The following is a 26,980-nucleotide window of genomic DNA, read 5'->3' on the forward strand; positions in this document are numbered from 1 at the left end:
CCTGGTCATAGAAGGAGATCAAGTTGGTCAAGCAGGACCTGCCTTTCATGAACCCATGTTGGCTGGGCCTGATCCCTTTGTTGTCCTGCACGTGTCCTGTGAGCACTCTCAAGACTAACCGCTCCGTGATCTTCCCTGGTACGGAGGTCAGGCTGACAATCCTGTAGTTCCCAGGATCCTCCTTCCGGCCTTTCTTGTAGACGGGCGTCACATTGGCAAGCCTCCAGTCTTCTGGGGTCTCCCCTGTAACCAAGACTGCTGATAAATGATGGAGAGTGGCTTGGCAAGCTCCTCCGCCAGCTCTCTCAGTACTCTTGGGTGGATCCCATCAGGCCCCACAGACTTGTGGGTGTCCAGGTGGCTTAACATGTCCTTAACTGCTTCCTCCTGGATTATGGGCAGGTTATTGTGCTCTCCGTCCCCATCTTCCAGTTCAGGGGAATGAATACCCTGTGGATACCTGGACTGGCTATTAAAGACTGAGGCAAAGGCAGCATTAAGTACCTCAACCTTGTCCTCGTCCTTGGAGACAGTGTTCCCCGCCATATCCAGTAAGGGATGGAGATTCTCCTTGCCTTAGTTTTTCTACAAGCGAAAAAAAAAAGATGGTGACTTAGTCTCCTTTTTACTAAAATCTAATCTAAAATAATATGCTAGGTTCTTTCTTATTTCATATTAAAGTTCACTTTGGAAAACGTTAACTTCTACAGTTATCCGTGACTCTCAAAGAGACGATAATAAGTAGCATAGAGTTAAACACTGAAAATAAATGCTGTAATAAAGTGGGCAAATAGGAAAGAGTAGTTACTTCTGGCAGTTTTATACCATATAATTAATAGTTTTTTGTGTCTTGTAGCACAAATGTATGCAGCCAAAAGACTTTGTGGAAAAAACTCCAGAAAATGATAGAAAGCTGCAGAGAAGACTGGACCAGATGGCTAAAGAATTGGCTGTACAAAAGACAGCAATTGATGATGGTAAGAACAGCTTTGGACTAAGATTCAAATATCTTAAGTTATTTCTTTAAAGCATTTGATGGGTTTTGGTTTTTTCGATTTTTTTTTACTTTTGTGCATCTTACTATCAGAAATAAAGTTGACTTTTTACGGAGTTCTTCGCAAGTTTGTGGTATTAAGGCATCTGTAGTGATGTTAGGTATAAGGAACCTAATTTTTTTAAGTGTTTTTTGGGGAAAAAAATGACACTTCACCTGAAGCTGTTATAGCATGTAAATACTAATGTACAAATGCAATTTCTTTGTATAGAAACTGATGTACCAGTTTTACTATTTGAAGACAATGGTTCACTTGTATACAGCCCTGTTAGTAAAATAAAAGATCAGTGCAGTGCAATGGAAAGAAGAATAAAGGAAATGAAGGAAAAAAGAGAAAATCTTTCTCCTACTGGTAAGAGGTTACATTTTACTTATCCATGAACATGCACAAATGGCTACCATTTTTATCGCTGAATTTCTGGCGCACTTGTCTTGCTGTGGCCTTTAGTTTCTTTCTATCAAAGGGCACAAGAAGTCATGGAAGACAACGTTTGCAAAAAGGAATTTCTTAGTAACTAGACAGCTCAAGAGGACTGACGTTTAAGCTAGACTTTCTAAACTTGTAAATTGATATTATCACAACTCGGTTAAACTTTATAGCGAGACTCTAAATCTTATTTCCTATTAAATTTTAATGTGAATGCTGTACTTGACAAAAATTGTAATGTTATTACTCCCAGGCCAACAGTTTAAAGAGGAGTCTAAAATGGATGAGACATCTGTCCAGGTACTAAATAACAGGATTTTAAAAAATAAATTAGTTTGAATGACCTAATTGAATAAACCTAGTTGACCTCAAAATGCAGATCCTGGTGAATTAAATCTGGATTGCAGTTTTCAAAAAATTTTTTAGTGTTTGCATTACTTCATTGTGAAAGTATTGAGGTCTAAGTCATTAGGTTTTGCAAGTTATTATAAAAACTGTTGAAATGTAGAACATCTTGGGGGGGGTGTCAATCTGTAGTATTTCAAGTTTTAAGAGTTCTGTGTCAACTGCGCTGTCAGTTTATAATTTAAAAAGTAATTGTGGGAGGAGAGTAAAGAACCAGTGATACATGGATGAAAAATTAATTTATTTTAGCCTGGCTTGTATTTGTTTACTCTTTGAGTTTTAAGATGATACCTTCAAATGTTTTGAAAAGCATTTCTGCTGTATCAAGGCTTTGCTGCTAATTGCACAATTTGACAGATTCTTCAGTCAAATGCCTCAACTGGCTTAGAAATGTCTATAATATTTTCTAAATGATTTCCCATCATTCTTTAGTTTCAGAAAAATGTGGTGCTTGAGTTACCTAGAAAAATTTGCTTAAAATTTTAGAATATCTAATAGCTTTTTTGTTAGTATGTAAATTTGAGATACTATTGAGCAGTCTATAATTATTTATGTGGTTATAGTTAGTCAGCAAAACAAGGACTTGTCTATTATGAATGAGCTGTTTTGAAATAAGAATAAATGGTGTGGAAATCTGTATGGTTGCAAATAGGGATAACTAGTTTATTATTTACAAATTCCTAGCTTCACAAATGTCTCAAATACCTCCAAGTGGTTCACCAGGAGACTGCCCGCTGTCTACTTGTGTCTTAGCTAATTCAGAAGATGCATTGTTACCAGGTAACTAACACAACTTTATATATTACAGAAAATAAAAATAATTCATGGCCTGTATATCTTATTTTGGAAAATATGTTATACTGAAATGGGAACGGTATATATTTGCTCTATCATTTATATTTAAAGCTGAATTATTTCAGTTTTTCTTAACTGGCAAAGTATGTAGAAGTAAGAACTCAAGGAAAATGGAGCATGAGGAGTCACATCGGGTAAATGATCTGCCTTACTGCTGTGTTGCTTGCTTCACCTTGTGCTCTTTCCTCACACCATTCCCCACTAATGGCTTCTTGTCCTGGCATGGTGTCAGTCTTCTCTGCTCTTACAGTGATCTTGTGTAGAATACAGAATGCATACTAAACAGTGTGATGTGGGAAGCAAAAAAGAGAACTGAATGAGAGAGGCCTTAGGGAACTGAAATGTCTTCCAAACTTTCAATCAAAGAGCTTGAATGTGTTCTCCAACTTAAGTACCGTGATCAAAGAAATAAAAAGAGTAAAAATAAATTGGCTTTTAAAATGTTTTATGATTGCAGATTAATTCAAGTTGTTTGTTATCAAGGTTCTTATTCTCATAAATTTAGGGGGGATTTTCCTGTATTTTGGCATAGTAGCAGGATGTAAGGGAGAAGATTATTGTGAAGGCTGCTGAGCTACATCAGTGGGCATTTTAACAGCATTAATCATGTATGCAAAGGATATGTACTTCATACCTCACATCTTCTGTCAGTCACATGAGCAAAAGCTGAAGTCACATGCTGGTGTTTGCTCTCATTAGAAAAGTAAGGAGAAGACAGTGTTCAGAATTCATAATGGGGCCACTTGAGTGGTCTGTCTACTCTCCATTCGACCCCAACAGTAAGCTATATCTCATGCTGTTTTCAAGTGTTGTATTTTATTGACATCAGAGAGTAATTCTGTCATGGTGGCTTACATAAGAACAGGGGCAGGATCCTGCAGCCTGAGACAGCTTGGTATGTCTTCATGCAATTTTAGGGGGAAGTAATAGCTTAATACTGGAAGTAGCATAGCTGTGCCAGCGAACTTTTTTATTTTCATAAATTAGTTGTGTGCTAATGATTTTAAACATAGTGATTTGAGAGCTTTACCTTGAGTATGTCCCTCCAACATTACAATTGCGCAATGTAATTTTACATTAAGAATAGACCTCTACATCCTGTGGCAATATTCAGTGTAGCTTCCATCTGATGCTCTGTGACGGTGGCCCTTTTGTTTGTGCTTGTGAGATACATGAGAGCATGTTGGTTAATAATGGTTAAATTTTCATCTCCATATATTTAATTTTTCTGAATTTAGCTAGCTACACCATATGTTTAAAAATATTACTTATATTTCATAAGCAAATAACATCAAGACTTCTAAAACCTACAGGAGCACTTATACAGAGGACTATTGCTGAAACTTTGCACTTAAGGTGAATTTAAACAAAAGCATCTATTGCAATAATCACATTGTAGAACAACTGGATTTTAAACATTTTTTTCTGAATAATCAAAGATACTAGCCTGTTTCAGAGAAATTTATTGTGAAGAGTTATGAATAGATTATTTATATCACCTCCCCCAGAGTTATTTCATAAGAATAGCTACAAGAAATGATATGTTTTTCCACATTTTAATTATTTTTGATACATTGTGTTGATGTGTGTGGTGTGATACTATGATGTTGTATTTAATTTCATCTTAACTGCAAAAACTACAAGGTGATGGTAATGCTGTGGTAGTAAAAATGGTGATTGAGTTTCCAGTATTAATATAGGTAGCTTTATCAGTGTAAAATCATGCTGGTTTTCTCCACAAATTCAAGAGTGAAAGGGAGTTTCTCTGCTGCTTTGTTTCAAGAAAGCAGAACAGGACTTCACAGAATCACAGAATCACAGCATCACAGAATGGTAGGGGTTGGGAGGGACCTCTGAAGATCATCTGGTCCAACCTCCCTGCCAAAGCAGGATCACCTAGGGCAGGTCGCACAGGAATGTGTCCGGTCGGGTTTTGAAGGTCTCCAGAGAAGGAATCCACAACCTCTCTGGGCAGCCTGTTCCAGTGCTCCATCACCCTCACAGTAAAGAAGTTTTTCCTCATGTTGAGGTGGAACTTCCTGTGCCACAGTTTGTGCCCATTGCCCCTCGTCCTGTCACTGGGCACTACTGGAAAGAGACTGGCTCCATCCTCCTGACAGCCACCCTTCAGATATTTATAGACACTAATAAGGTCCCCTCTCAGCCTTCTCTTCTCCAGACTAAACAGCCCCAGGTCTCTCAGCCTTTCCTCATACGAGAGATATTCCAGTCCCTTAATCATCCTCATAGCCCTCCATTGGACTCTCTCCAGAAGTTCCCTGTCTCTCTTGAACTGGACACACCACTCCAGATGAGGCCTCACCAGCGCAGAGGAGAGGGGGAGGATAACCTCTCTCATCCTGCTGGTCACAGTCCACGTGTCCAACTCATACTTCCTGAGCTTCACTATGAGGATGTTATGGGAGACAGTGTCAAAAGCCTTACTGAAGTCAAGGTAAACCACATCCACTGCTCTCCCTTCATCTACCCAGCTAGTCACTCCATCATAGAAGGCTCTCAGGTTGATCAAGCACTATCTCCCCTTGGTGAATCCATGCTGACTACTCCTGATAACTTTTTCATCCATGTGCCTAGAGATGGCCTCCAGAAGGAGCTGTTCCATCACCTTCCCAGGGATGGAGGTGAGGCTGACCAGTCTATAATTTCCCAGTTCTTCCTTCTTGCCCTTTTTGAAGACTGGGGTGACTCTGGCTTTGCTCCAGTCCTCAGGCACCTCTCCCGTTCCCCATGATTTTTCAAAAATGATGGAGAGAGGTGTTGCAACAACATCAGCCAGCTCCCTCAGCACTCGCGAGTCCACCCCATCAGGGCCCCTGGATTTGTGAGTGTTCAGTTCATCCAAATGATCTCTAACCCAAACCTCATCAACCAGTGGAGAGTCTTCCTCCCTCCAGGCTTTTTCGCTTACCTCCAGGGTCTGGGTCTTATCAGTAAAGACTGAAGTGAAAAAGGCATTCAGTAACTCCGCCTTCTCTGCCTCCTCTGTCACCAGGGCTCCCACTTCATTCACCAAAGGTCCCACATTTTCCCTAGTCTTCCTTTTGCCACTGATATGCTTGAAGAAGCCCTTCTTGTTCTCTTTTACTTTGCCAGATTTAGTTCCAAGAGGGCCTTGGCCTTCCTTGTTACATCCCTGCATATCCCGACAACATTCCTATAGTCCTCTCAAGTGACCAGTCCCTTTTTCCACCTACTGTAAACTCCTTTCTTCCATACAAGTTTTTCCAACAGTTCCTTGCTCATCCATGGGGGTCTCCTGCCTCCTCTACTTGATTTCTTACTTAAAGGAATGCACCAATCTTGAGCTTTAAGGAAGTGGTGCTTGAATATTAACCAACTCTTTTGGGCTCCCCTACCTTCTAGAGTCCTAGCCCATGGGATACCTCCAAGCAGGTCTTTGAAGAGGACAAAGTTAGTCCTCCTGAAGTCCAGGGTCGCAATCTTACTTATCGCCCTGCTTCTTCCTCGTACAATACTGAACTCCATCATGTCGTTATCACTACAACTAAGGCTACCATGGATGCTTACTACCATGTAAGAAGATATGATAGCTAAAACTATTGTAGCTTCCTGTCAACATAGAACATACTTTGTTTCTAATCCATTTTCTGTTTAGTTTTTGATGACTTGCTGTATAATATCCAGAGAAGTGGCTAAATCTTTGTTTTCTTATGTCAGTAATTTAATATGTATTTTACTAAGAATATTGGTACTCTTTCTGTTTTGTTAAATACATTTATATTGCCACTTTTCATATGTTGCAGGAGAACAAATGGAAGACTGCTTGAACTCAAGTTATGATTATCTTTGGGGAACTGATAAATTAAAGAGACAGAAAACAGAGGTAGTAAAACATGCCTGTGATACTTTGACTGATATTCATGTATCCATGAGTGCGTCAGTGAATTCTCCCTCACATAGCTATGAGCAGAAGAGCTTAACACCAAAAAAACACAGTAGAAGAAGCTTAAGAAAGAAACAGATTTTGCAGCACACTTCGGATGATAAATTGTCTTTAGAAAAGAAAGATCTAAAAACATTTCCAAAGCAATATCAGAAAGATGAAAATAGCATGACTACTTCAGTTGGAAATGAAAGTTCTCTTCACCAAATCAAGGGCTTGGGTCATATTATTCCTTCCAAAAAAATAGTTAAGTTAAATACTGTTCCTGCTTTGATAAGCTGTTTCTCTAATTCACCTATGAACAGTGAAGACTTAAATATATGTTCATCGGATAGAAGCTTCCCTGCTGACAGAAATTATTGTATTCTTGAAGACAAGAAGAGGAAGAAATTACAAACACTATCTAGTTTGAAACTGGCTACCTCAGAACAGGATGCATCAGGGTCTAAAGAGTTATTGCAGGCAGTTAGTACATATAGCAAGTCTTTTTGTGCTGAAGAGACTTCTTATGAAGACTTCTTTTCGTCATCTAATTTGAGTGAAAATGAAGTACAGCTACAAGTACCAAAGGAATCACAGAATCCTCCTGAAGTTTGTTGCAAAGACCCTTTTACAAGCATGGACTCACTTGATGTGAGTTTCTGTAAGCCACATACTACTTCCAAGAAAAATAGGAAAAAGTCTATTCCAGCAAATGATGTTTCAGTAAAGAAAAACTTCAAACGAGCTGAACATCCTGGAAGCGTGCCATTAAATTATATGTCAGATGGTGAGAAAGCTGACACTGCAGAAGCTCTAGGTTCTGATGATGTGAATAGGCTGCCCCAGCATGCTCATGAAAAATCCTACAGAACCAATGTGAATTACGGTACTCACACTGCTGGTAAGTTGCTACATAGAGCTGGAAAATGAAAAGATACGATACCACATTAGATATACTCATGCAACTAAATTGCAAAATGAACTGCCATTCCCAAGGGAAAAAATATTTCAGATTACACCAAAAGAAGAAAATGCTGCAGTACTGACTTTATTTTTGAGTAAAATAAATGAATGTATAGGATCCAAAAGAACGCCCATCTTTTCCCCATACATTACAAACACAAAGAAGTCACAAAGAGATAAGGAAACTGTGCTCACAAAATGCAACAGAAGTATGTGAGCCTTCTTTTTCCCTAATGCTTGTTATTCTGTAAACTTTCTGCTGCTATTCAAAATACATTTAAGAAACCAAAGTCTTTCTGTTTTAAACGTTATGGTGCTCTTGTAAATTGTTTATAATTAACTCCTCATCATAGGATCCCGTGTTCAAATTATTTTTATCTCACAAGTTAAAATTAATTGCAGCTAAGGGCATAAAATCTCTAGTGAAAAAAATATTTGAGTTAGCAATTTGTAACTTGTGCTATGATGAAGATTGAATAAGACATTGGAGGGCATGTGCAAGAGTTGCAAAGTAAGCATCATTTTCAATTATGGCTTTTTTATCAGGAACTAATCTTAGTTTTTAATAATAATTTTAAGAGTATTTTTTATTTTTGAGTGTTTTCAAGTTGGTTTAGCTTAAGTTATTTCAATGTAAATGTATACTAGAATATTGAATCTCAGGAGCTTCCCTGGAAAATACTTCTAACTTGCATTGGGGTAATCACTTTCAGATTTTGGTATTTTGAGCTCTGTTTGTCAAGCTTTACATAGGGTTAAATATTTGTAATTGTAATTGTATATTTTAGTCATTTGTTTTCCCTAGAATTTTCTGCATCAGGGCATCCATGAATTATATAAAATTAATTATTAACTTAAAAGGCTCAACAAACTTGGTATCAGACTTAGGAAATCATCCAGTGGAAGTATTGAATGGTGACTGTGCTTAGATCTGTGGCTAATAAGCTGCTGAACTGTGAGCTGCTATCTTGGGTTCACTATATCTGTATTTTAATACCTGGAGAGCATCATTACAACACAGTGTAAAAAAAAAAGTTTATGCAGGTGCATGTTATACAAGTATGAATGTACACCCATAAATGTGTGAAGCCACTGTATGTACTTTTTGCCATGTGGCAATGTACTAGAAGATTATCCTTAAATCATGTATTTCTTAATGTCAAAGAACAGTCTGTTTTTCATTAAACAATCATGAAAACAAATGGGGAAGAAGAAAATGTTTACTACTTTTAAACTTAGCTATGACAGTTAATTTTAGAGGTAATTCTAACTTTTAAATGCTGGTGATTAAATTATAATCAATGTTCTAGCGTGTTATGCTTTTATTTTCTCTCTGGACAACTTGTTATAATAACAGATATTGGAGGAGGGGAAAAAGGATCAGTATTCAGCAAACAAAAATCTGATGATTATACTTTTTATCCTTTTTGTTAGGAACTTCTGTAAGTCTCAATTTGTATTTCTAGTGATTTTAATAATATTTGTGATTCATGCATGTGTTGTGTAGCCAAGTAGGACCTCAAGTTTGACAGCTCAGATGAGCTCACTTAAAAATGGAAGGAATTAATAATGAAAGATGAGTTGTATTTTCCCTAATGCAAGTTCTGTGGAAGCAAATTAAAATCTTGTTTTAAACTTACTATTGTGACAGTGTATAGTGGAATAATTGATTTTTATTAAATACAGATTTAATACTTCCTATTTTTTTGCTTAAATGTAAGTTATTTCTTGTCCCTGTTAGTAAATAAATGGTAAATTTCTTTGGTTTTCTGTATGCTGTACATGATTTGAAAGCTGGTAAATACAGTATATTATTTTTAAAAGGTAAAGAATTCTTTTCACTCATATATATACAGTTAGGAGTAATCAAATAACCACATAAAATTAATTATAGCTGTATATATTTTAAATATCAAGTATTTTTCTTGCCCATTTTTTTCCTTGTGTTTTTAGTGGCACCCTTACCCAGTGTCTTTAATGACAAGAAGTAAGATTTTATAAGCTTTCTGAGCTTTGTTTCTGGAGGTGAAATAAATTTTCTATCCTTCTTATTAAACCAGCCACACCTGATAAATTTCAGTGCTCTGTAATCAATAAGTGCTGTGTAACTGGGATTTGTGTGTCAGTGCCTAAATTTTTAGCAGTTGCAAAATGAGGAAAATGGTGGCTTTTCTCTGTCATGAATATAAGTTTATGGAAATGCAGTAATACTATCTTTTGTGAAAGTTAATAATCTGTGTTACTAGGAGAGTCTAAGAACTTATTTGTCATTCATGTTGTAAATTGCTTTGCTTTGAAATCCAGTCCATCTGCTTATAACTTTTGTACTAGGGCTGATGGTAGGGTAAGTTGGCACTTGAACTGCATGATTTAGAATGCCAATACTTGCTCAGATTTGATGAATTCCTATGACTTTTCATCTGAAAGCTACAACAATAAATAATATTAGGCAAGGAATGCAAGAGTACCTCTTTTAAGCTTTTGTCATTCTAAAATCATTTAGAAATATGAACTGTTATTTAGCATTATTTCCAGTCTTAAAAATAATCAAGGCTTCGCTGAGTGAATTTTAGATATTTATGGTTAATGTGGGAAGCAAATATTTTCTTAGTTGACCAAAAGACATAAAATAAGCCTCATTATAGTGTAATTAATGTAGTTCGATGTTAAGATGGGGAATCTGGAATATCATTCTGTTACTTGGTGCAAAAACGATGAAATTTAATTTAGATGAATGAGTTCTACCTGAGGTTCTAGGTGCTAGGTGCTTAATGCTGCTAAAATACTGTTCATGTCTTTAAAAACACACATGTAAAAACTTCCTTAGATTTGATGTGCCTTTTTTTTTCTTCAGTTTTGGAAGAAGACAAGCTCACTAAAAATATTTTCTGATGTCCTCTATCGACATTTTATTATGTCCTTTCAAAAAACAACTGAGGGACAAAGAGGAAAACTATTTCGTGCTTGATTCCTTGTTTTGTTTATCTTCACAAAAAGTTTAGTTGTAACTAATTATTAAAATAAAAAAGGACAAATATTTCTGAATAGAGGAACAGGTTGAGTATTATTTTGATGTAGTGAAATTTATAAAGCCTGATGACACTTGTCCTAGAGCACATAACAAACTAGATAAAATTGTTTTGAACCATTAGCATGTTCTCTTTGAGAACTTGGTGGGCACATAAGCTTTCAGAAGACTTGAAGTAATTGTGTTCTGAATAGCAAAAACTTGGTATTTGCCCATGCTGGAATAATAACTACAATAATAATCACACAAGTTATTAAATGTTCTGTGCAGATGTACCTGAAGGATTACTAATGATGGCAAATTCAGACTTACTTTCTTTACAGTGGGGAAAATCATCTTGTGGATAAGTACAAAATAGTAGATATGATATAGCTTAATTTCAGCAACAGTTTGCTATGATATTCTTAAAGCAGAACACTTTAGATAAAATTTTTATTAGATAGACATGATTGATTTGATTGAACAAAAACTAGTTGATTGTGCCTGATCATGGCTTTTCTTTAATTCGAAGGAAATATCAAATGGAATTTTTGAAAATATTCTGGTTCAAAACTTCACACTGGTGATAAATGATCATGAATGAGTAGAAGCTTAAATTGCTAATTAAAGTCACTCTAATTTTTCACAATACTTCAGAGGACTATCAGAGCTGTTAATTTTGATACCAGTCATTAAGCAATGTTTTAGAAGAGAATTTAGGGGATCTAATGGACCACAGTGTTATGAGTTAGCTGCATATTTGAAATAAATTTCGGGATCAGTGGATGGAATTGCTTAGAAAAGTTCTGTCGATCTTATCTGAAATACACTAGGAAAAGCTACTAAATATGAAAACTCCTTACCTGTGATGGAGCAACTGCTTTAAAAAGAAGCAGTCGGAATATCAGACAATAGACAGTGAAGCTTGAGACCTACAGGATGGAGAAGCTGGAAAGTGTTTAAGGAGTCCTGATAGTCAGGAGAGAAATAGGAAAAGAATAGTCTTTATTTATGTAATGTATAAGATCCCCAAGCTGATAATCAGAGGAGGTGCTGGACATTGTCCACTGTTCCTGCTTTCCTGTAAATATGAAGAACCAATGAGAATAAACCGTAACTGGAAAGAGATCCAAGCATACAGGTCTTGAGACTTTAATCCCAAGTGGGACAATAGCTGTGGAGCTTGAGCATTCAGGCCAAGAGTGGCAAAGGGAATATTACACCACTTCTTGCTGCTCTCCCCAACCCACCTCTCAAAAACAACCCCAAAATGGTGCATTGTCCTTTTACAGTGAAATGACTTACTGGAAGTTAACAGAGAGATACCTTGCTTTACCCCCATCTGCCTGCGGTAAAGCAATGGAGTACAGGATCTCCTGACATCCTTTGCAGTCCTCTGGTTGGTTGGGGTTTTTTTTCAAGATTCAAAATACATATTTAAAAATTCTGTTTTCCAAGTAAAAGGAGTTAAAGTTAAATTTCTTAGCTTTTTTTATTGTGTGGCAAGATCTGTTCTCCTCTTCTACTTGTCATCAGTCTTGCTCAGTGATTGAAGTTGATGGGCCTCAGTCCAATACTAAATAAATTTAACATAGTTAAGTAATTAGTTCTCCCTTTATGACACTTTGTTTTTAAATATTGACTTTAAATTAATGAGTATACCTGAAAACCAGGTTTACTTGTCTTACACAAAAATTACTGTAATACTGTGTAAATTCATGTGAAACTTGCAACTTCAGCATGGAAAATTTTTACTAGTTTAAAGGTTATAATTTTAAAATAAGCAATCAGTAATGGAAAATGCTCATCATTTTTTGTTGCTTTATTTATTGTTTTTGCTCTGTCACCTCAAGGATTAAGAGTTTAAATAGGTAATAGAGGAAAACCAAATGATTCTTAGTTATATATGCATTCAGACTAGTAAATATGGATAGTAGCCTTTAGTATTTTCCAAAAGTAATCAGAAGCAGCTTATTTGTGAGGAACTGAATTTAGGCCACTTCAATCACTAATTATTAAACTTTCTTTAACTTGTCTCATGCATTTTTTGAAATGAAAAATTAACAAATGTCCTAAAGTAGACTTCATTGAATTAAATTTGGGAAAAATTATCTACTTAAATCTTCAGTAATTAAAACTTCATTGATCAAATTATTCATCAAGGTTTTTCATCTTATGCAAGCAAGCTAATTTCTCAAATGATTCAAATGTCATCCTGAATGATGACATTTGAAAAATTAAATATATGTTAATTCACAAAATACGTGATGAAAAATACTGCTTTTTGGCAGTCATGTTAGAGTACATTCTTATGGATGGTGCCTTTTTATAAATAATAGGACTGATAAGTTTGCGTGTGCACGCAGTCTTTGCCTGCTAACAACTTGCTAGTTTTGCTTGCAAAGTGTTTGAAAGCATGTTTCAGACTTTCAGGTCATTTCACATAAACGAAGTGTGCACTGAAAGCACTGACATTTCAATAAGAAAGTAAAAATGTAGCCATAGCTGCTTCGAACTCTCAAATACCTCTGTTCAGAGGAATTGCAAATTTTGTAATAAATAGAAGACAATTCAGCTGATTCTCTACTTGTAGTTAATATATGGTTTTCAAAATATTGGAAATTGGGAATTTTACAACCAGTTTGTTTACAAGGTCAGATACTGAATGATGAAATCAGATCCTTGAGTGTCATCTTTTTTCCCGTAACTGAAATACAATGGAAAAGTAACTGGTACAAATTACTAAACTTAGGTATCTTAATTGTACGGAGCTCTATGTGCTATGACCAAATAATTAATTGGTAGCAGTTTCATTTCACAAGATTGCATTTTTCATTTCAAGTTTCTAAATTTGGTTTCTAGGTGGTGAAAATGAAGTTTCAGAGTGTCATGTTACTGATGGCCCTTGCAAAGTTTTTAATGAGCAAAAGACTAAGCAAAATGGGGCGTTAAGAAAACCTAGAAGACTCCAAAAGGTCAGTTTAAATGCACATATTTTTTAAGCTCTTTCTTTTTCTTGGAGAATCACTGAGTGACTTTGTATGTACAAAAAAGAAATGCATTCTCTATTTAAAAACTTTTCTGCATTTCACTTTCCTTGAAATGTTATGCAAATGGTGTTCAGAGATAATATGTATAACCATGGAACTCAGCTTTTTGGTAACTTGTGGTGGCAGAGTCTGTGCCAAGCTGAAGTCGTAAAGGAGGCTGATAAGCCAGCTCAAACTGTTGTAGTTGAAAAGCCACTGCAGTAACCTGAAAAGATGCCTATCCTGTTTGGAGGAGTTACTACATGGGGTAGTTTTTTTTGTTTGTTTTATAGTGCATCATCCCCAGTGAATGTTTCTGCAGGATAAAGATTTATGCAATATTTTCTTCTAAGTTCAGGTAAAGCTAAATTTCTTAACTTACTACTTGAGCTCAGTTTGGATGTAAAAAAAAGTGAGAGGACTGGGTCAGCACTGAATCTTTTTTAGGTGTTTTTCCCTTGTAAAAAGTTTTTTCTAAGTAAATATAAAACTAATCAAGAAAATAGATAGTTCTTTTTATCAGTAAGTAGTAAGTCATACAGTTAAAATGAGCACTGAATTGTTTTGAGAATGGGAAGTCCTAAAGCACTAAAAGGTGTCTGAGGTAATTAATTATATGAAATAAATTAAACAGGTGTTTCAGTGGTAGCTATTGGTGGAGTTTCAAAGAGGTTGATCACAGGTTTTGATCCTCTTTACATAAAAAGTTCTGAGAGGTGCAATTAGTAGGCTGTTCAACCTTTTAAAAATCCTGAAGATGGGATATTAATCTCCATGGACCAGTGATCTTCTCTGGGTTAAAATTATTTGACTTCTTGTCTGCATCTTACTGCTTGTTACTTCTCTTCAGTATTTGTTCACTTTCTTTTCCTAAGTATATACATATATGTTATTTGTATAACTAATAACTATTATGTAGAATGCATAAATCAACTTCAGTCTAGATCCGTGTCCTGTAGAAACATTATAAGATAGTCTATTTTTTAGACTAAAGCATCTATCCAGAACAATTCCATTTCCTGCCACAGAAATCTGCCTAAAGCTGCTAAATGTATATCCACAAACTACAGTCAATGGTTCTTCCTTAGGCTATCTGCAGAAATGGTGCTTGGAGATTTAGCAGATTTGTTGGTACAGATGCCTTCTCCTGTGTAATTATGCTGCAAGGGCATTATACAGCAGTGCTAGTTTTGATTCATTTCTCTTAAGAAACGATCCCAACATAACTATTGCATGCTGAAGAGAAACAAAAACCAATATGAAGTTCTTATTTCTTGTTCCCCATTTTCAAACCTGGCCTTGCAGTCAAAGGTGGTATCTTTGAATGGTTCTGTTTGGCGTCTGCTTGCAAAGCATGCTCTGTGAGGTGTTGAATGGTAGCAAAAGCTAAGTAGTAGCTGGAGAAAATTCCTATTCAGTGTTCCGAGATCTCTTCTTTTATCCATCCATTTCAGCTGGGTGATAATACAATTTGACTCAAATATCAGCGAAATAGCAGTATATACTTTCTTTCATGTAATGAATTTTTTTTTCAATAATTTTAAACGTTCCCAGTTGCAGTTTGACGGTTCAATTTCATATAGAGACAATGCTGGGGGGGGTGGGGATTGAAAAGTAGAAAGAACTTAACAAAAAGATTTTATGTGGTTTAACCAGACAGTCTGGCAACCAGACTGTTGCACTGAAAAGTTTTATTTCATATTTTCCTCAAGCGATTTTCTGTTAATATATATTAAATGTTTATGAAATTAATTATTAATTTAAGATCTATTTTCCATTGTTTGTATTCATACATACAAGCAAAATTTGTTGGAGGTCCCTAGGAAATTCTTAGTGAAGCAATTTTAAGAGGATATTGTTTTGAACAAAATCAGACTGAGTGTCTCAATTTTTGTAAAGAATTAAGTTGCAAACCTTCTCTAGTACCAGTCATAATATGTTCGTGAAGCTTTTTAAAAATAACCAAACATTACACAAATTTTTATAAACACTTTTTTTTAATGGCTGCAGCTTAAACATTGCAACATTTTGCTAATGGTTGACAACGTGAAAGTATAGTTAAATTAGGCAATTTTGGGTTGTTTCTTTTGCCCAAAGCAAAAAGTGTATGAGAGAAATAGCACAAATATTTTAAAAAATATGATTTAATTGAATCATAGTATTATGAAGAATTTTCTAATGTTTATTTAAATCTTAAAAAAAGTTTATGTTTAAAAATAAAGTGCAAAAGAAATGCCATTTCCTAGCTATTTTGATGGACTAACATTTCCAGAAATTTGACTATGTGAATCTCAAGACCCTTTATATTTAAAAAAGAAAAAAAAAGTCATTAAATTGTAGTCATTGTTGAGTATATGCAGTTTTGTACTGAATAGTTCCAATATGAGGTTTCAGATCATATTGTTGGTGTTCCAAGAGTCTGTTTTAAGTGTAATCTGTTAAATTCATTCCTTAGCTGTAAGTCTCTTCATTTGGGAAGCAATGTAAATTGCAGTTATTTTTTTTCTTAGAAAAAGAGTTTGAAATTTAATACCTCTTTAAAATCATTTTAGCTGTTTGCTGAATGTAATTCCTAGACAATATCTGAACTGAAACCTTTTAGAGTACTTTATAACTCATGCACTATAGTGAAGGCATGTCAGTAGGCATTTGGAGTTCACTCTGTGACAGTAAATATTAAAAAAGCCATACAAAAATATCTTTAGTAAATATGACCTGGCATAAGTGTTAACATTATTTACTTCCATGGTTATTTCAATTTGTCATTTGTAGTTTCTTTAATTTAATATAAATCAAGCTGTAGATTCTGTATTTCTCTGCTGTGCTATTGTGTTATGCATTTATTTTCTTCAAAACCTCATGCAGTTTGAGTTTCTTGTATTTTGTTTTAGCTGAAGTTAAAATCAAGAATGACTTTGTTAGGTACTTTTATATCACAATTTTAGATGACAAGTACTCATGTTTTCTTTCTTTATCTATACTATTCATATAGGCATGCTTATTGTACTCTTAACATGGAAGACTTCCCATCAAAGTTATGTAAAATTGTACTGTCAACTAAGAAAAGTCATGAAGACAGAGCAGTTGATAATGGCAGCAGTAGGCATGTTGGGGGAAGATATGTAAGATTTTTCAAGAGTCTTTAATGGCTTCAGGAACAAGTTTTTTGAATTTAAAACACCACCACCACACCAAAAACCCCAGGAGTTTTCGTGTGTTGTACATATTCAGATGCAGCACATAAGGACAGATTTGTAAAACTGGCCTATAGGTTTGAACTTCTTAGTTTTGAGACATGACAACACATAATTGAGGATAGTTCCAGATTCTTCTCATAGAGTTGGTAAGGATAAACGCTGTGGATTAATGCCTATGAATGTCAGCAGGTGGCTTCCCTGGTCTAGAATTCTAAATTGATGATACTGGATTGCAGGGATACAATCAACCCTTTATGCATTGTGATGCATTTTTCAGTTATTCCATGGTATTGAATACATAGTTCTTTGGTGCTTTGTATAGGGAGGAAAAAGTGAAATAACTAAAAATCATAAAGCCAAAAAGGTATTCAAACATGTTAGTTACACTGGTGTTAATTTGTTGGTATGAGGGTTGAGTGCTCATTTCATTGTTTAATGTCACAAAAATGTTTACATTTATCACAACACCCGTTGCATGTCACCAATGTAAACATTTTGTACTTGATCAGAGAAAGACTCATTATGAATACCCAGTTAACTGCCATTTTTATTCAAATAAAAAGTTGTTTAATATTTTTGGAGGGATATGAGAGCTGACAGATATCTTTTAAAGGATCTAACAGTATCACATCACTAGAAATGCAATGGGAATGAATTTTACAGTCAAGAAAACCCTTAAAATACTTTCTTCTGAGTGAATAGAAGACACTCTTCAACCATGTGAAAAAACAGTTAAGCATCATGAGGGATAATTAAAACCATATTTTCACAGAGAAGACAGTATGGACTTAACTGAAATTCCCTCAGTTTTGTTTTTAAACAGATTCATCTTGGCTTGTGTTTTTGTATCTCTTGGATTTGGGTGAAGGTAAAGTTACCAACACTGAACTTGAGAGAAGAGAAATTTTTTACAAAGAATCTAAGCTCACACGGTGGAACAATAGTGTGAAGCAGGCCGTCATTAGATCCTGTTATCAAAATCCTTCTTTCTGAAAATACTTTATTCGTGGCAAAACAAATTTTAATATCCTAAAAAATCTGTAACTACAAAACATGAAGCATTTTGCAGACATTCAGGAAAGTAACTTTATGTCTCTGATATGTATATTTGTAGACTGTCTTAAACAGATTGTATTTGTATAGGGGACAACATCTTTTTATGTTTTCCTTCCAATTTTGGTTTTGTAGTACATATTTTAAACACTGATACTTGAAATGTTACTGAGTTTGAGCTGCAAATGAATATTAAGCTAGTGTGAATTAGAAAAGGTGGAAGTATGCAAGCTCATTTACAGTTAACAGTGAAGAAACTGGAACTACCTATATGTTTACGGTCTGGGAAAGATATTTGATGTAATGGGGTTGCTGGACAAGTGGTCACTGAAAATTATTTAAACTGGTTGCTTCTGGGTGTAGTGATGATATGAGTAACTGAAGCTACAAATTATAAGAGTGCTTGCATAGTACCATCGAGAAACTTTTACGGTATTGACCAAATGTCCAGTGGTGTGATTTTATGCATATCTGGATTGATCCTAGAATGTTTTTGTTTACAAGATGACTCGTCTTACATGAAGTAATCCTGAAAATGTCTGACCAACTCCAGCTGATGACAATGTGAATAGTTGATTATTGTTTAACTGTAGTTATCTAGCTGACTCAACGTAAAGTTGAAGAAATGAGTCGCTGGGAAACAAGCTTTTGAGCAGACCACATTGTGGGACAAGTAACTTTGAAAGTGTCAGTGATAAAAGGATCTAATGTCATACATCACTGCAGAAAATTTGCTTCCTTGAGTGTCTGAAATATGCCACTGAATGGGACACTGAAATCCAACAAGAAGGTTTACTACTATATCCAAAATATAGCTGTGGTCATTTGTTTTTTCCAAATATCCAGGTCTTGTAATAATATTAGCATTTGAGAACAAAGTATCAATAAGTAGTGTTAGTATTTGTTTCATATAAATGGAATATCATTTGATAAAATACTTCTTTTCTTTCTTTTGATATAAAGTTAAGTAATGAAAAATTCTAAGAACTTCATTTTGGCCTAATGGATTTAAAAAATAGAAGAGTGGTAAGATATGAGTGATGCATAGGAAAAACTAAAATGAGTATCAGCAAGGTTAATATGAGGTGGCTAAGATCACTGAAAAATATTCTTAGGAAATATTTGAAAAGCAGTGTCTCAAAATACTGCCTGCGACTTAGTACTTGCTGGTCATGCTCAAGCTTTTCAGGGGATAGCACTGTAAAGGATGCCTGTATACCCCATGGTTTCAGATAGTTTTATAAGTCCTGCTGTATGTTTAATCTCATGACTATTTTCACTCAACCTTTGAAAGGCAGTTCTGGTTCTGAATTTTGTCCAAATAGTGAATTTGGCCCCCATACTTCTCCCACATCTATTTGAGGGCTTTCAGAACAGAAACCATACTCTTGACATGTGCTGCAGCACCAAACAGTGCATGCTTTGGGCAACAGCTTCATTATCACCACTTAGGGATGCTACCATTCCTGCCAGGAAGATCTCCCGTAGATGGATCTAGTGGGCTGATTCACGGCCTTGGGTCCCTAGAAATCATTCTCTTTATGATAGGTTTCATGCTAGCTATTCTGGACTACCTATTGAAGTGCTATGGTCTATGCCTTAACTTGAAAAAAGTGTTTTTTCACTTTCACAGTACCTTTCTATGGCAACAGGCGCAACCTCCTCTCGACTCAAGTTTAAGGTGTTTCCTGTTGTCCCAGGGACACTTGCAGCTGCCATTCACGCTCTTGTATGGGTTGCTGTTTGAAACACTGGAAACACATGCCATGACAGTGATATAGGAGGTGGTTGACTTTGTGGTTTGTCATCTTAGCAGGCAGAGTAGTTAAGATCCAGGAGTTGAATTCACCCAAGTTTTTATGTAAAATTGTCACTAAATTTCTGTTCCATCAACAGATTAACATATTGGTTCTTTTTCAGAACCTTATTCAAGAAACAGTGGCTTATTGAGAGTTTTGATTTTTTGTCCGCATAGAATTAAGAAAAAAAATCTTCACTTTTTTGTTGGGGGAGGGGGTGTTTGCTTGTTTGGGATTTGGGGGTGGTTTTTGTTTGTTTGTTTTTCCCCCAGAAGATCGGTGGGTATGGTGATTTTTGGTTCAAAGACTATTTATGAGGTCTTATGTAAAGGCAGAACATATTTTTTATTATTACTTTTAGGCAAGTAGGAAATTGCTCGAGAGCTATCAATGTTGAACAGTAGATAGGGATAAGGACCAAGAATAAAATCCTAGAATCCCAAATTACTTGAAGTACATCTATACCATCTCCATCCTTTTATTTAAAAGTCTATGTCATTCTTGGATTTGATGGTGGAAGGGAGGCTTAGGTCCAAGAAACAGATGCAACTCTTTCTGGCTGAGAGCATGAGGGAACAGTGCATAAACATTGGGTAAGAAGGGAGAGCATACAGTACACGCTTGAGACATACATAACTCAGTGCTGAAGATATGTATGTCTGCTGGAACTTAACTCTAGCTACTGGTATATCACATTTATTTTCCAGTTTTGGGGTACACTGTTACATTTAACACTGAGGTCATAACCGTCATGCTAGAAAACCAGACAATCCACTGGATTGCAGCTGGTTTGGCAAAGAATCAGTGTAAAGCTCCAACTATTTTTCCTCTTGGCATCAAAAACCACCAGGAGGAAAAGCAACTGCTGGATAGATCCTCTTTTTTTAGGAAATTTAACTTTTGGAAAAATGAACGCCCTACATAAACCTACTGACATCTGGCATGACTCTGTAGGCCGGAAATCCTTTAGTTGATGGAACTGCTTTCTAAATGATAGCCTCACAGCTCTTGAAAATCGTTGAAAATCAATCTGAACAAAAGACTTCCTAAACTCCATTTCATCAGCATTTGGTGTGTCTTCATTAACAATTTTTTTAACAATTCAACAAATTCCACCATTCTTTTCTACATCAAAATTAAACATTTTATGGTTTAGTGGTGTAATCTTTGTAGAATTGAATTATGAGCTCACAAAGAAATCTGCATAGAACAGGAGCCTAAATATGCAGTTAAATAGGAAGAAATCTTGCACCTCATTACTCCTTAATAGAAGTACTACTTCCTATTAGTATAAAGAATCAGAAATACTGAAAACAGTGGCTGTTGATCATAAATATGCACTACAAAAAATTTTTTTTTAAAGAATTGTGTGCATGTATGATTAATTCATAATCCTTTGAGATCCTAAAAATAAAAAAAAAAGTGGTTGAGTTTTTAAAATTATTATTCTACCCTTCATAATACTGCTGTTGCATCTCAAAGCCTGAAATAAGTATTTTTCAGTTATTTACAATATTGTCTAGAGGTCAGTAAAGCTTTAACTCAGGGTGTTGATTATCATCAAGTGGATTACAATCTTGTCAGCAGGGTATTTACTCAAGTTTACAGTCTTGTATCTTAACACAAACCTAACATAAATCCAGGTTTGACATTTTTGGCTGCAAATGTGTTCAGGAGTATCTTCACCTGAAATTCCACTCATTGCTACATAGTTGGCAATCTGCAGAAGACTTCAACTATCCAAATTAACCTCATGGTGTTAATAATTTTGCAAACCCAGTATTTAACAGTTGGTGTGATTCAAAATGGTTCTTTCCCTCTTAAAATGGTTCCATCCCTACAACCTATGCAATGGAAGTGTGTCTCTCTGTGCCTAAGCTGTTTCTGCCCGATGTGTGACCCACTGTGAGCATGTGAGCCACTCATGACTGCAATGAAGTAGCTGAGGCAGATATTTCCAATGAACCTTCCATGATGGGTGGCAACCACCAAAAATGGGATGAATGACTGATGAGGGCTTAAAAATCAAACTATTAATTCCACTGAAGCTACTCTACTGTTGCCCACTACCCTTGTGGCTTGCGTTTTATGTCACAGCTGGGGCATAGGTTATCTCAGATGAAGCTGTATGAAGTGTTTTTAGTGGGTCATAAGTCATTTGTCCAAAGAAATTGTTCACTTTGTTGAATCATTATGAAAGCATAAACAGTTTTTAATGTCTGAACAGATGAAACGGATTCACTTCTACATCATGCTTAATTTTTCGTTGAAATCATTCACAGACAGATACAAACTATTTTTGTTAACCTTGGTGAAGCTGGGGGGCAGTGGGCAGAAGCTCACGTTGCTGAAATTTCAGCAGAAAAAAATTAACTGTGCTGGACTTTCTCACAGACCATTTGGGAAGGCATTATTTGGTGCTAATAACAGAATTTATGCCTTAGTGTGGTCTTTAAAATGTTTCTGCTTGCATGTATGAGTTTTCTCCATAGCATAGTCTTGCCCTATGATATCACTTCTTTCTTCTGTCTTGTGACTTTTTTGGGGTGAGGGAGTGTCCTTCTTTCACTCAAGCTTGCATTTTCTGTTAGAATCTAAACTATAAAGTAGCTTTCTCCTCCACCTTAGCATCCCACTTCTTGAGATTCACTTCTGTCACATTGGCAGCCTCTCCCTCTCTGCATGTTACATGGTCTAGAGGAGAAACCTTCCTTGTAAAAGACAGTTGAGAACTGGGCTGTTTTTTTCCTGAGCAATGTTGACGAAGAAGTCAATGCCTAATTTGTGCCTATTGGAAAGGCTTGGGCTTCCCATGAGACAGGGAATGACTGCTGCCTGTGCTCACAGAAATTATAGTCATGCATGTTGGCTTTTTTCAGGTCATGTTTGACTGACTTGGAAATTTTTGGTTGCAGTCAAACGGGTGGGAAGGAGTATCTGCTCTCCCCTTAATCTTTGTCCTAACAGAAAAAGTCAGTCTCTAGTTTTGTTAAAGATCACAGCCATTGTCCTTTGAAGTTGCAGAATGCTGTGAAAGCTGTCCCTTGCTACAGAGTTTTGTATCCCCCATGGTTGATTTTATTTTTTTTTTACGTAGTTCTTAGCTATTATGGTTGCATGTGGAAAACTGAAAATGTCAGTAAGTTGTAAACTGTGACACTGCTAGTCTGAAAAGTCTGAAGCTATTCATCATCCTTAATCTTGCCAACAGAAGTTCTAGGGGTTCCTATGTCTGTGATTACAGCATTTCTCATCTTTGGTAGTGAAGAAAAACTGATGCCCAGGCACCTGTCATGTCATCTTATTTTTCTGTCTTCTTATAGCCTTTGTTTTTTCATCTTTCCCCATGGCAGTATTGATTTGGTTAGGATGGATGCATTTTTCACATGTCTCTAGGACCAAACCAGAGGTACTATATTTTGTCAGGAAATTACAGTCGAAATTCAGTTTGCAGCCAGAGGAAACTGGAAAAATATCAGTATCAAAGGATTGATAAGAAGAGAAAGGCCAGCCAGAAAGTAAATTACAGCTTTGAATAATTGCTGTTTAAAACTACTGAATAGTAATCATTCATTAAAATTACCAATTATTTTCAGCTATGAGCCACAATTACTTGAATAGAATAAATTAATGTAGCACAATTTATAGATTGTTTCTAAAAACAGCCTTAAAGTTTTGGATCCTCATTATAACCTTCCTAGATAAAAGCAGAGTGAAATTAACCTGATTCTTGAATATTCCCATGCTACACATGGCTCTGGTTTTTGGCGCATGTACTAGTAGGACTGAAGATTGTTACTTCTGAAACATAGCTGTAAAGATCAAAAGTGAGTATACGAGTTCTGAACGAATTTCAGGATCATCTGATGGACCTACAATAGCCAGAGAAAAAAGGGATTGGAAAAGTACAAAACAGATAGCATAATGATCTTGTACTCTCCCTTACACTTTAATTTGCACATGCATCCCCTACTCTCCCCTGCCTCCCTCCTGCCCCCAAAAAGTCCTTTGTCCCTGGTGTATTGGTCAAACCACATAGGGTAATTATCTTGTTGAGTCCTGAAGGTGAAGATCTTTTTTTACTCCATCGTAGCATGTCTGAGTTTGAGAGTATAATGAAGCTTATTTCTTTCCGAACGTCAGTCAACTCTAAAGCATAAGAGCAACATTTGGGCTAAGTAATACACAATTCAAAAGTGGTATTTATTGGTTGAAATCCTTTCTTGAAAAATATCTGAGGCCTGGGTTCTTGACCCAAAGACAAAATGAGATCTAATATACTTGGGCTGGAATTTTTAACCAGTCACAAATATAAAACTATTCCTATCGAGCCAATTCTTAGCATGAGTGCACTTTATTCTTGAGGACTGGTCTGGAAAAACATATTTTAGGGTCACATTTTAACTCATTTGTCACTTATGAAAAACAACTCATGACATTCTTAAGGAAACAAAATTTGAGTTCACTTTCTTGAAAAGCAGGTTGTACAAAACAGGACTTTTCTTTTATTGTCCTTCAGCTCCAAGAAACACCTGCTCACTCTTTGAAGGAAGAAAGAGTACATTCTGAGGTTGGATGCCTCTTTTGTGGTGTAAGTCAGCATACAGGAAGTATCACATTGTCTTTTAAGTACTGGGAAGATTTACAAATACTATTTCCTTTCAGCTACTGAAATGCATGTTTTATATTTCAGATGACTTAAAAAAATCTTGCTGTTGGCAAACTAAAGAAATGCTTAATACAACTGTGCTCTTAAGAAATTTATAAAGGAAAGCTGTGACATGTCATTTATAACACAGCCTATATGCCAGACCTAAAAAAGAATTCAGAGAGAAGTGTGTTCTGATTTAGAGTACAGATATGCAGGTCTTCCGGATTCAGAGATTAATGATAAATAAAAGGACCAGTTACCTTAATACCACCTTTTCCAGTGTTTTATTAATAATAATCCTGCTACAAATGTGCATTAGAACTCATAATGATGCTCAACAGATGTCTTTTTGCAGGTCGGAAAAGAAAATGCTAACTCAAAAAAAATTTTGCAGTAAAAGCAACATGTAAAATAAAACAGACACAAAAAGCATAGAAGAAAAATTGCATAGCAAGGAGGGAGAAGCAATTAACTTGAAAAATGTACAACTGAAAATTAAAACATAGTTTGGCTAAGTTTTCTGCTTGGTAACTGTAATTAAAGAGGACTGCTTGTCTTACTGAAGCAATAAAACAAAATGTTGTCTGCTTAGCAAATGACCTCTAACTTGCAAAAATATGCAGTTCTGAATGAAAATGAAATAACAGTTTGGAAGGAATTAAATTTATTCCAATTTCTACCTTTTGTATGCATCCTTCTACATTCTTGAGTCTTTGAATCCCTTTGAAGCACACTGACAGAACATTTGCCCAGAATACTCACTGTACCATCTTGTATGCTGTGTGTTGTAGCATAAAAGCTACAGTTCAAAAGCTAACTTTCCAAGGTAATGTCAGGACAGGCTGCAAGTTTCCCAGTTTGTGTGGATCCAGTATTTTCACTTCCCTATAGATAAGGTATTAAGGAGATGTTAACAAACTTTTCTGCTTTGAAGTTAAAGAAGCAGCTGTAGGATCTCAAGCTGCTCTGGCCTTGGTTTATAGTAATGCTTTTTTTCAACCCAAGTTTGGCAAAAGTAGTGGTCCAATTAGTAATACTTCCCTGACATTTCCTTTATAAGAAGTTGTGAGGAAGGATATTTTTCTGCACATTCTGAACAGGCACATCAGGATTTGGCTTTGCAGCTTAGCACTATACAAGGGCCCCAAGAAGCTAGTGCAATTCTTTTGTGTGGATGTAACTCCGGACTTTTAGCCAAAGAGCTTCATTCTGATGGCAGTGAGGGTCAGCTTCAGATACTGAAGGAGAACATCGTGATGATATTGAAGCATACATATTTGACATAGATGAGGTTTTCAGCCTAGAAAGATTGAACAGAGTAAAACCTTGCTTTTAAGCCATGTTTTGTGCCTTCCCAGGCTGTCACATCCCAGGACCCTTTAATTTTCAAAAGTTTATGCGAATGCAACAACATGTATTAAGACAGTATGAGGTATGTCCTCAGTGTTGTATAAGGTGGCCCCATGTCTGATTTCAATCATCTGACCTAATCTGTTCAGTAGAGTGCTTAATATTGCAGTCCTTCTGCCAAGAGAACCCTTATTCACTCTCTTACAAGATCTCTTTTTGAGCGTATATACTCAATTTTTATGTTTATATTACTTAATACTAATTATATGAATGTTATGATAGATATATTTTATATATATTGTTGCATTGTTATTATTTTTGCTCAAACTCTTTACGTATAAAAGTCAAATGTGGAATTTAAACTGCGAAGTTCTTGGATCTTCCAAGAGCAATTAAATGTAACTGCTTATTTGGAGTTGAAAGTAATACAGTAGAAAGTCTTTTGGCTAAGGGTACAACAAATTTGGATTACAGATAAGTGCAAATTATCTTCTCTTCAGCTGTCAGGCTAGCAGTAGGCTAAGGCATCATTAGTAAGTATTGCTGGCAATTAGTTAGAATTTGGAAACTTAGATTTCAAAAAATACTGCATAGAATTTCTCTCTAAGAAATGTTTCAATATAAAAGTTTCATCCTTTCCTCATTTGAAGTTCTATTCCATTCTACTGTTGGTTGTTTTTACATTTTCACGTTCTATGTATTTCCAGTTCTGAAGTATGGTATAACTTATGTAATGTTGTCTGAGTACATGTTTATCATTAATTTTAAAAAAATTATTGAATGTGCTACATTATGCTGCTTCTGAAGACTTAAATAGTATCATCTGGCTGTTATGCTTTTTCGAATTTACCCGATGACAGAATGAAATTACCATGTGTATGTTGAAATGACTACTTCTTATGTTATCTTTAATATCTAGCTTGTCAAAGGTATCTAAATTGTGTTTTATTTATGCAAAGATTGTTCATATAATGAACAGTCATGGTACACACTATTAGTCTACAGTATATTAGTTTACAGAGATAATTCCAAGGAACTCCATTCTTACATGTGACAAATTGCTTGAACACTTAAAGGAGAACAGCTCTGTACTGATAAGAGAGGACAAATGGAGTCGCATCAGAGTATGTTCTCTCTCCTGTTGCGTGATTCATTACTGGGTAAAATGAGTTGCCCTTGAGTCTTTTTTGGCCTGTGCTACCAGCTGTAATGCAATTCAAATTTTTGTGGTCTCAGCTCAATGCATTATTCAAAGAAAACTGAATTTTAGCAGAGACTTTGGG

The 26,980-nt window shown here is 35.7% G+C and overlaps 1 protein-coding gene across 1 annotated transcript in view; it reads left to right on the top strand.

The window, feature by feature from the left end:
- The window catches only part of MCPH1 (microcephalin 1), a gene marked incomplete at its 3' end in the record, with an annotated part of 133,198 nt that overhangs the window by 14,320 nt on the left and 91,898 nt on the right, over positions 1-26,980 (top strand). Inside the window, exons 4-8 of the mRNA XM_081998087.1 lie at positions 857-977; positions 1,266-1,406; positions 2,571-2,666; positions 6,527-6,733; positions 13,481-13,593. Of these exons, the coding sequence (XP_081854213.1) occupies positions 857-977; positions 1,266-1,406; positions 2,571-2,666; positions 6,527-6,733; positions 13,481-13,593 (678 nt within the window). The remainder of the gene's footprint in view (positions 1-856; positions 978-1,265; positions 1,407-2,570; positions 2,667-6,526; positions 6,734-13,480; positions 13,594-26,980) is intronic.

Source organism: Phaethon aethereus, assembly GCF_964289735.1.
Source record: "Phaethon aethereus genome assembly, chromosome: 3".
Lineage (NCBI taxonomy): Eukaryota > Metazoa > Chordata > Aves > Phaethontiformes > Phaethontidae > Phaethon > Phaethon aethereus.